The following is a 10599-nucleotide window of genomic DNA, read 5'->3' on the forward strand; positions in this document are numbered from 1 at the left end:
ATGGCGGGTGAGTATATCGATAAGAGCAGGGTTACCTAACAGTATACTATTATTGCAAGCATTGCGATACTGGGCTCTTCGGCCATCAAATTGTTCAATATGTATCTATCCAATGTCTATATTTATTTTCCCGAAAATATATGCTTGTTTCAAGGCTTGGTAAATATGGGGACCTTATAATAAAAGGTCAAGGGATATCATCTTATCAAAAACTTTCAAATCTGGGACTTGCGAAGTCTTTGGTTTCAGAGTTTTTGTCAAGATGGGGGTCATCAAGTTCAAGGTTAGAGAGTTTCTGGTAAGATGGTGGTCATTTTAATACATCAATATTTAAAGGATGAGCTTTGCGGCCAAAATGTTAAATACGTGTTCTTCTAGAGAACGACAGACAATGCAAATCCTGACAAATGTGGCTCAGTAAATTGAGCTTCTGATTATTTGTAAGACACAACGGAATGAATTAGGGAAAATATGATATAAAGAATTAAAAATACAATATTCTCCAGTGGATTTTTACATTGGCAGTAATGCTCAGTCTGACTGTTTCTCTGTTCATTTGAAGAAGAGGAAGATAGATATTCACCATGTTGGTTGCAGCGTAGCAAGTTTGTTTGCAATAGGATCTCTAATCAATTGATAATTAAACACATTGATTCTCTGACAATGGCGAGGAGGAATTTTATATATAAACGTGTTACCGTTATCATCTGTGTTTGCCATTTTCTTTTTTTAAATATTGTAATGGGGTTTTCTTATGTACCGCCAGCTCATGGCATTTGGCTAATATTTTATAATTAATAAGCCTAATGTGGAAAGGGATTTATCTCATTCGCATTTATTTTATTTATATTTATTATCCTATAGGCAAGGCAGATCACGTGATTCAAGAAGCAGGTTGTGGTCTATTCCAGGCACTTGTGGTCATCTTTGTTAAAATACTACCAGAAATCGGTACAGCTTATACAAAGGTGTTCATGGCCTTTGGAAACTACAACCCTGGATGGAGATGTTTGGATAATAATGGCACAAAGAGCCTGATGGAAGGAAATACAACACAAGACATTTACAAAATGAATAGTTCTAATTACTATGAAACATCAAACTCTTACAGTGAAGGCTCGTGTAAATTAATTGATAATTGTAAAATTATAGAATTTGACACCAAAGCATCGACAACTGTAACAGAGTGGGGATTACTATGTGATAAGAACTGGGTCTTAACCCTTATTATTTCCTTACAAATGGCTGGGGTTATCGTAGGTTCTTTAGTGGCAGGACAGCTGGGCGATACTTTTGGAAGAAAAAATATTCTGTATATTCCTACTGCGCTTGGGGGTGTATTGAATATCATTGCAATATATTCTTCTTATTGGCAGGTTTACTGTATTATAAGGTTCTTTTTAGGGTTAATGATGGCGTGTACATATAATTACATGAATACGTATTCTTCAGAATTTCTGAGTACAACATGGCGGGCTCGTGTTATGGCCATTCCTGTTTGGACCACTGGAGGAGTACTTTTAGGTCTCTCAGCAATGCTTAGCAAGGAGTGGAAAACATTAAACTTAATAAATGGTTTAATCTTCTTGGTGGCTTGTATATTTGCTTTATGGGTGCCGGAAAGTTTAAGATGGTTAGAAGTGAAAAATAAAGTAAAAGCATTTGATAGGACGATAGAGAAGATAACAAGGATTAATAAAGTTACGATATTATTATTAGACGATTTTGGTCAAAGTTGGATGTCTAACAATGATCATTCACAAAACGAGGTGAAAGGTCACAAAGTCTACACAATTCTCGACTTGTTCAGGGGAGGTTATCGGGTGAATTCGTGTATTGTGGGATTTATCTGGTTTTCTTTATTGTTATTGATATATAGTTTTGTTTACAGTGTAAAAGCTATGTATGGTAGTTTATATCTTAATCTGATTCTGTTGTTTATTGCGGACACACCGTTTTCATTATTCAGTATGTTTCTTCCAAACGTTATCGGTAGAAGAAAAGCGATTATGCTTTATCTGTCAGTATCTGCATTGTCTCTCTTTGTAGCAACCGGACTTGAGATTTGGGCCCCAGCAGATATAAGAAACACTGGAACGTTGTGTCTTGACATTCTGGGCAAAGCAGCCATCTCCGGAACTATTGGCTGTCATTTAGTTTTGACTACTGAGATATATCCCACAGTTGTGCGAGGCAATGCCCTGGGTTATGGGAGTTTAATGGGATGGCTCGGTGCTGCCATGGCTCCGATATTGATACCAAAAGACTCGCATAGCCTGTACATAAGCTACGGAACAATGGGCGCGTTAAGTTTGATGTGTTGTCTTTTGGTAATCAAACTCCCCGAGACAAAGGGGAAAAAGATTAAAGAAGTCTTCGAGGCGGACTTAGCGACCAAAGATGAGATTCTATCTTAGGTATATTATAGCTATGCGAAATGGAAATAAAAGCATTATTAATGACAGGCATTAAAAATTAGATCTAAAAAAAAAACACACGCACGCACACACACACACACACACACACATATACGGGAAGTGGCCGAGTGGTAAAGGCATTGCACTGTGATCCGGATGATCCGGGTTCGAGCCCCGCTTCAGGCACTTTCGTTTTTTTCCTTGAGCAAGATTATTTACCCCTAATTTGTTCACTTGGACAACATAGGGGAATCCTGTTGACATCAGACATCTTGTTTGAAGAATTATCTATATTCCTTCGTGGAATGCCAAGGCGACGATATCTTATGATGTCGTGGCGCAAAAGGCATAATAATAATAATAATAATAATAATAATAATAATAATAATAATAATAATAATAATAATAATAATAATAATAATAATAATAATAATAATAATAATAATAGAAGAATAATAATAATAATAATAATAATAATAATATATGATAATATAATTATATATATATATATATATATAAATATATATGATAGAATTACAAAATACCAAATATCCACACACAAAAATAAAAGAAATTTTAGAGTTTCGTATCTCATTATCATAATGCCAGTGAAAAAGGCGATTTTACATATTTCTCTCTTTAAATTGTTGTTCTAAACTGTATGGAAAAGCAAATCTCTTGTGAATCTTTACGTAATGCGCTTAGATCTTTGATTGTTTAAAGAGCTTGAGCTCCATCTAACATCTGAGGTTTGACTTCATTCTGATCCTCAAATTAATGAGGTATGCGTTCTTCTAAAACTCATTTTAATTCTTAGGTAGATAACAAAACCAGTTTTAATATTGATACTCGTTGGTTCTGACATTCTAAAAATCAGAAAACGTTATTCAAAAATCCCGATTCATTTCATCGTAACATCCTCAGATTAGAGAGAAAAATGTTTCCAATGCGTGATTCACGGGGAACCAATATTCCACGCTCAGATGACAGTAACAAAAGCGATTACGAATATAATTCATAAATAAGAGGTGATGAACTTCCGGTTGAGACAGATAACATTGCATTTTGTTGCAACAATGTATCCTATATGGAGTTGGCCCATAACAAACAAAAATATATATATATATATAAACAAAAATGTTTCAGTATAATTAAGTATATATAACAGTAATATATAATAGGAGTATACGTAATATAGATTTTCGTGTTGGTTATATATATATGTATTTAATTATAATATTTTTTTATTGTTATTATATATAGATTTAAATATTGATTTTAGCATTTGCTAAAAAAACTGGCCTTATTTCTGGTAGAGTAATTCTCTACGCCGACTCCATAGTGCAGTGTCTGGATCTATAAATCTGTTGTTTAATAATATTTGAGCCGGCATGTTGCTACTGAAGCGTTCAAAATATATAATGATTTTTCCTGACTCGTCTGGTATTTTAATATGTTATTTAAAGTTAATGTCAATGTTTTTTTTTGGATGTTGTTGTGTCTGCTGAATAAGGTGATTACTGAGTACAAAATGTGGTCACACGATTTTGTGCTAGCTATTTTTTGGGGCTTTGAACCATTTACATCTTCTTCTTTGTACTGTGATATGCCTAAGACGAGCCTCACCTCCCTCCCTCCCTCCTCCCTCCTCCCTCCCTCCTCCCTGTCGGAACAAAGAGGGCACAAAGATTTATATTTTAAAATGTATCAAATAATGGAGTAACAATAAAAATGTCATTACAATTCATAAACTTTCAGATTTGTATAGTGTTACTTATTACAGATTGGAGCCTGATTTATTTTTCTTTTAAAAATGATTATACAAGCACATCAAGGGACAACGGTGATGACTTCAGATCTTTTTCTCTTCTGGTTTTTAAACCTCATATTTTTACAACAAACACAGTCAGCAAACGGATCATAATTAATATGCATTGAGTAGTACGGTCTTGGGTGTATGAATCTATGAAATTAAGTAAAAGATATAAGTTAGATCCAAAGAGTAGTGAATCCGAGCCACAAGGCCTATCGCATCGGAGTTTATCCCGGTTACTATAGCGAGAACGGACAATGGCAATTGCTAGCTACCCTTTGAATAGGACGCTAGTCTTTCGTAAAGTACTACTGCCAGATCTAACAATCCATCTACCCATTCACTGCTGGGTGGACGGGAGGTGGGGGGGGGGGGTTAGAAAAAAATTTGGGCTGTACCCGGGATCGATCTTGGTCCCTTTGCTTGTGAAGCGAGTGCTCTACCAACTGAGCAATCGGGACCCCCATTGTAGAGCTAAAGCAGATAGCCCACCCCCCCCCCCCACCCCCACCTATCCCCCCTTTCCTCGATCAAGTGTTTCCTTATACTGAAAAGGGCTGGATCGTAGTCTTCGTTAACCTAAAAGCCTGATACTAACCAAAAACATGTAATAAAAAAGACGAAGATCACGGTAATTGTTATATTTTTTACTTTCGTATTGTGATCGCCGTCTTCGTTTGTGACGTAATGTTGGGTCAGTTTCAGGCCTTTAGTTTACAAAGGCCACGACTGGTAAACCAAGGTCATACTTCATTGAATCTTTCCTACTTTTTTGTTCTTCTAAATGACGAGATACACGTTTAAACCACCTAAAAACTCCCTCTACCAAATTTATGAGTTTTATAAACTTTCTCAAGGTGTTTAAAAATATTACTCGAGGTATCTTCTTCGAAAACAAGAAATTCCATGACAGCTTCCTGTCGCTGACGAACATTCGCCCGGACAGCCATTTTGAACTGCCACAACTTGGTCAAAATTTGACAGAATTAAAATGTTAAACTTTTGGTTTAAAGAGAACAGTATAAGTGAAATTGAACCAAATATGACATCACATGAAAAAGAAATGAAGTCAGTGGGACATTTGTCCGATTACTTTTGAACTCACCTTCATATTTTCAGTATATACAATAAATCAGATCATATAACAACTTCAGAAAAGAACAAAGTACCAAACACGGAACGTTTTGGGATCAAAACCCTTATTCAGCCAACAACAAAAAAAAAACAACAAAAAAACAATAAAGACATAAATACATCACAAAATTCCAGATAGACGACGGAGATAATTTTGGTCTTCTCTGTAGAAAAATCTTGGAAAGCCAAAATATGTCTGTCGTCAATCTGGAATTTAGTGGTGTAGTTATGTCTTTATTGCTTTTTTGTTTTTGGCTGATGAAGGGTTTTGAGTAGTGCGGGGCGGTCCTTGGCAAGCTTAAGGACCACGGTCCTACGGTCCTTGGGAAATGAAGACCGCAAGGACCGGTCCTAGGACCGGTCCTTTTCGACTTTGAACATTCCTGAGAGACTGTTGGAAATTCGAACCGGTTTGACCTTTGAGAGCGTGGGATCGTTCATTCTTGAACCGTTAAAGACCGCTACACGATGAAAACCGTGGCCTACAGGAGTAAAACACACGGAGTAGTCACACTCATTTCAAATTGTAACCTAATTAGAGAAGAGGGGTGATGCCTTCTTTATTTGCTCACCGTACTTCATTGTTACTTCGATAATTTAATAAAATTTGAAATTTATCCCCATTAACGGAGATAATGGCATCGCCCAAGGCGTTGATCGGGTTGTTCGTGGCGTTGATACACACACGCAACTCCTACCCCCCCCCCTCCCCCCCCCCCGCACACACACACACATTAGAGGGCAGCGAGCATTGAAGAGTAAGAGAGAGACGTGAAGTTATAATAAGAGGGGGTGGATGAGGTGATAAGAGGGGTCGATGGTGACTTTTCACCAGATCTAACAAACTCAGCTACCCATTCATTGCTGAGTAGACAGGGATTCAGAAAAAAATCGACTGCACCCGGGATCGATCTCTGGCCCTTTGCGTATAAAGAGAGTGCTCTATCAACTGAGCTATCGGGGTCCCCAAATATTCTATTGGACTTTTTTAAAATTCAGACGTTATAACTGGGTTTTTTGGAAGGAAGAAACTAATGAAACTCATATTATTTGATTAGTAAAAACACCAAACGAAATTTTAATATTATTGTATTATTTTAAATGACAACACTGCGATAGAAAGGAGTGGTGACAAGAGATGGACAAAAGAAAACAAAAAATCGGATTTGCTACTTGCTAGGTTCGACACACACACACACACACACACACACACACAAACACACACATCTTTTGTAGTCACATACATTTCAAACAATAACCCATTAGAGAAGAGGGGTCATGCCTTCACCATAGATCATTGTCATTGCGATCATTATGGTGTAGTAAATTTTGAAATTTACCCCGTATAATGGAATCGTCCAAGGCGTGCGCCTCCTGTTCCCCCCATCTCACACACGAAAGGGCGGTTTGCGGAGTGGAGGTTGGTGGTCGTCTGCCTGTATGGTCGTCTGTGTCGTTTAGTGTATGGCAAAGGGGGGTGGGTGCGATTAATTAAGTGGGATGGGTGGTGATTGGTGGAAGATAGGCAACCGAAGCAACGAATCGCTGGGGAAGTAGTAGGCTATGGCGCGAGACCGTAGGACCGTGGTCCTTGCAAGGACCGCCCCGCACTAGTTGAAAGGTGATAAGAAGTGAGGACCGGCGCCGGTCTTCCCCTCTGGGACCGGTCTTCGGTTCACAGCTAAAAGACCGTCGGACCGCGGTCCAGACCGGTCTTCAGCGCGGCGCTAGTTTTGAGCCCGAAACGTTCCGTGTTTGGTATTTTGTTCTCTTTTGAAGCTGTTATATTCATTCTTGTTTATTACTCTTTACAGTCCTCAGCTTCTAGCTGCCTAGTATCACTTCAACCAGATCATGCATTTGTAAACGAATCGTAACATGTGATTTTTGTATTTAATATATTTATACTCTGAAAGGGTATTACAGTTGGAAACAGCTGATGTCTATTAATATGAAAATATCTTTTTGTACGAGAGAAACTTAAACCTTTATATAGCGTATAGTTTAAACCGTTTTATAAACGGTCCGTGGCCAACAACAACACGACTCACGCCTATTAGGCGATATTACAATTTGTTTCTCCGATAGAGACAACGATGTTAACGACCAGATACTCATTTTTCACCTGAGTACCTTAAGAGTATGCCAGAAAGGATCCTTTGCCTAGGATTCTACTAAGCGCCGCTCAGATCGGGACTCGAACCTAGTAACTTTTGATCCGAAGTCGACTGCTATACCACAAAAGCATATAGCCGCACATGAAACCAAAACGTTATGTAGGCCACTGCGTTACAATAAACATAATTTTGCCCTGGTTTTGTTTTGGTTCGTCAGAGGGAGTAATTTCCATTACATTACAAGAGGTATTAAGAGGATAGAAGTTATTGATAACAGATGGTTGTCATAGAAGTAAATGATAACAGATGGTTATCTGTCTAATCTATAACAATATTTATATAAACAACAAAGAGAGAAACTGGCCACTTAGTTGTCTTATGGATCAGTGTTACTATGGGTTTTCAGTATGCTGTGTCAGTGTGAGTAGTTTGAATTAATGATAATGATAATTAGTGATGATGATGATAATGATGATAATGATGATAAGGATAATAATAATAATACTACTACTACTACTACTACTACTACTACTACTACTACTACTACTACTACTACTACTACTACTACTATTACTACTACTACTACTACTACTACTACTACTACTACTACTACTACTTACTAACTACTACTACACTACTACTACTACTACTACTACTACTACTACTACTACTACTACTACTACTACTACTACTACTACTGATAATAATAATAATAATAATAATAATGATGATGATGATGATGATGATGATGATGATGATGATGATGATGATGATGATGATGATGATGATGATAATAATAATAATAATAATAATGATAACAATAATAATAATAATAATAATAATAATAATAATAATAATAATAATAATGATAATAATAATAATAATAATAATAATAATAATAATAATAATAATAATAATAATAATAATAATAATGATAACAATAATAATAATAATAATAATAATAATGATAATGATAATAATAATAATAATAATAATAATAATAATAATAATAATAATAATAATAATAATAATAATAATAATAATAATAATAATAATAATATAATAACAATAAGAAGAAGAAGAAGAAGAAGAAGAAGAAGAAGAAGAAGAAGAAGAAGAAGAAGAAGAAGAAGAAGAAGAAGAAGAAGAAGAAGAAGAATAATAATAATAATAATAATAATAATAATGTTAGATATTCCTATTCCTATAATTTGTTATGGTTCAGTTTGCAATAAATTCCTTAATGTCGTTTGGCCTGTTTATTGTTTCGACAAAATGCCATTCGTCATAGTTATTGCCTTTGATTCTTTAAGTGGGTCATGATTATAACATTAAATAACAATAAGGAATGAGATTAGCGGAAGAGTAGCGTCCCTTGATTGGACGTCACCCATAGTCTATGACGTCACCGGCGGAAAAGTTATCAGAGAGAGAACGTCATGTTGGATTTTGCACATGCGTCTCTCGTCCTCGCTTCCGGTGAAAGCGGCTTGAGACACTTCAAACCAAATTGACGTTCTCTCTGTAAGGTGACGCACAATCAAGGGACGCTACTCTTCCGCTAATCTCATTCCCTATAGCTTACGATGCAGTACATCATAGAAGCCGTGAAGACAAACGTTATTTATTGACAGTGTTCACCAGTTCAATGCCGTGCCCTGGAAGGACAAATTAATTAAGCATTTGACCAGAAAACTCGTCCTTCAAATATCGCTCAATTTTAATGACCCTCATCCTCATCTTTCCGAAAAACATCTCAAACCTGAGACTTAAGGACGACTTATGAAGTCCCAGGTTTGAGAGTTGTTGCCAAGATGAGGGTCAGTTAATTTGATCGATATTTGAAGGCCGAGTGTTGTGGCCAAATGTTCATACGTGTCTTCCAGAGCACGGCAGTGAACGGTTCAATTCCCATTCTACTTGCCCTCTTTGCTCTATTTGATAGATGTCATTTGCTTACAGACCGTTTACTGATTTTCAATGTGTGACAATATGACGTCTTTGGTTTGTATATTGTGATAAAAAGCTGCCAGAGGCCTTGCTAAGTAGCGGACTTATTTAAAACGATAATATTTCAATTCTTTTTATCTGTGATTTGTGTATAGTTACTCTCCTCTTACCATCCACTTTGTCATACCGACCGCTGTGCGAGTTGCGTTAAAAAAAAACAATATCTTGAATCTCAAGCCGAGAAAAGCTTTTATTTTCCAAGATCTGACAAGGTTTTTTTTAACAAAGGTAAGTGAAATCTACTTTCCCTATCGCCAGCCGCTTGATCACCTGACTGATCAAATAATCCAGAAGGTGAGAAACTTTTCAGCGAAACAAAGTCATGACTAGTTTATTAGCATTAGGTTTCAGTCTGAGAAGTGTGTAATTAATTATGGTTGTTTACACATTGGACCACACAAGGCGGTTTGAATGGGGAGGTCGGTAAGGGGCACACCGATCGGTGGCTTTTGCCTCATACCGACGGCCTCTTATAAAAATTAAAACTTGGTCTATAGATACAGATTTTGTTCTAAGTATGAAGATCAAGCTAGCCTATATCAATATGTTTTGTTTTTTAAAAATTCTATTCATTCATCCCATGGGGGAAATTTGTCTCTAGTTGTGGCTTAGTTGCACACATATGTAATGGCTTCTGATTGTATAGTGGCTTTTTGATAGACGGTAATGATATTCATTTGCATTGTGTTGTAGATGTTAATAATAACGAAAGAGTTCAAGGTCCAATGATGATAGTTGAAGGCACAACATTAAGACATTCAAATAAAAATGCAGATTCCAAGTTTCATTTCTTCCTGCTTTATTGTCTGAATATATTTGGTATTTGTTGAGATCTTGATCCAATGTTATTGGAAGTGGAATCGGTGGAGATCATCTGTATTTCTCGAAGTAAGAAAGAAAAGTTCAAGAGAAAAAACATTTCAAAAAGCAGCCTACCACTACTGATGTTAAAATGCCTAGATGATACAACGCCATCTGAACTCTGAGAACTTCTTGAATTATATAGATAAAACGATCCGGACGTCACTCAGTTCTTTGTTATTGTTTTTGCCATCCATAAATAGAACCAAGTTGATGTCACTTAAGTCTTTGTTATTGTTTTTCGCCA

General features: G+C 36.4%; 2 protein-coding genes across 2 annotated transcripts in view; both read left to right on the forward strand.

Moving 5' to 3' along the window:
- Positions 1-2417, forward strand: LOC144975921 (solute carrier family 22 member 6-like). Its single transcript, XM_078920109.1, has 2 exons — positions 1-7; positions 865-2417. Exons 1-2 carry the CDS (start codon positions 1-3, stop codon positions 2415-2417), a joined length of 1560 nt encoding a protein of 519 aa, XP_078776235.1.
- A 5397-nt stretch (positions 2418-7814) lies between these two features.
- Positions 7815-10599, forward strand: part of LOC144975503 (solute carrier family 22 member 10-like) — a 12340-nt gene continuing 9555 nt past the window's right edge. The window contains exon 1 of the mRNA XM_078919666.1: positions 7815-7901. The gene's annotated coding sequence lies outside the window, so the exon portion shown is untranslated. The remainder of the gene's footprint in view (positions 7902-10599) is intronic.

The sequence above is a fragment of the Berghia stephanieae genome, chromosome 6 (assembly GCF_034508935.2).
Source record: "Berghia stephanieae isolate SIO BIC M18660-M18661 chromosome 6, UCSD_Bste_1.3, whole genome shotgun sequence".
In the NCBI taxonomy this organism is placed as follows: Eukaryota; Metazoa; Mollusca; class Gastropoda; order Nudibranchia; family Aeolidiidae; genus Berghia; species Berghia stephanieae.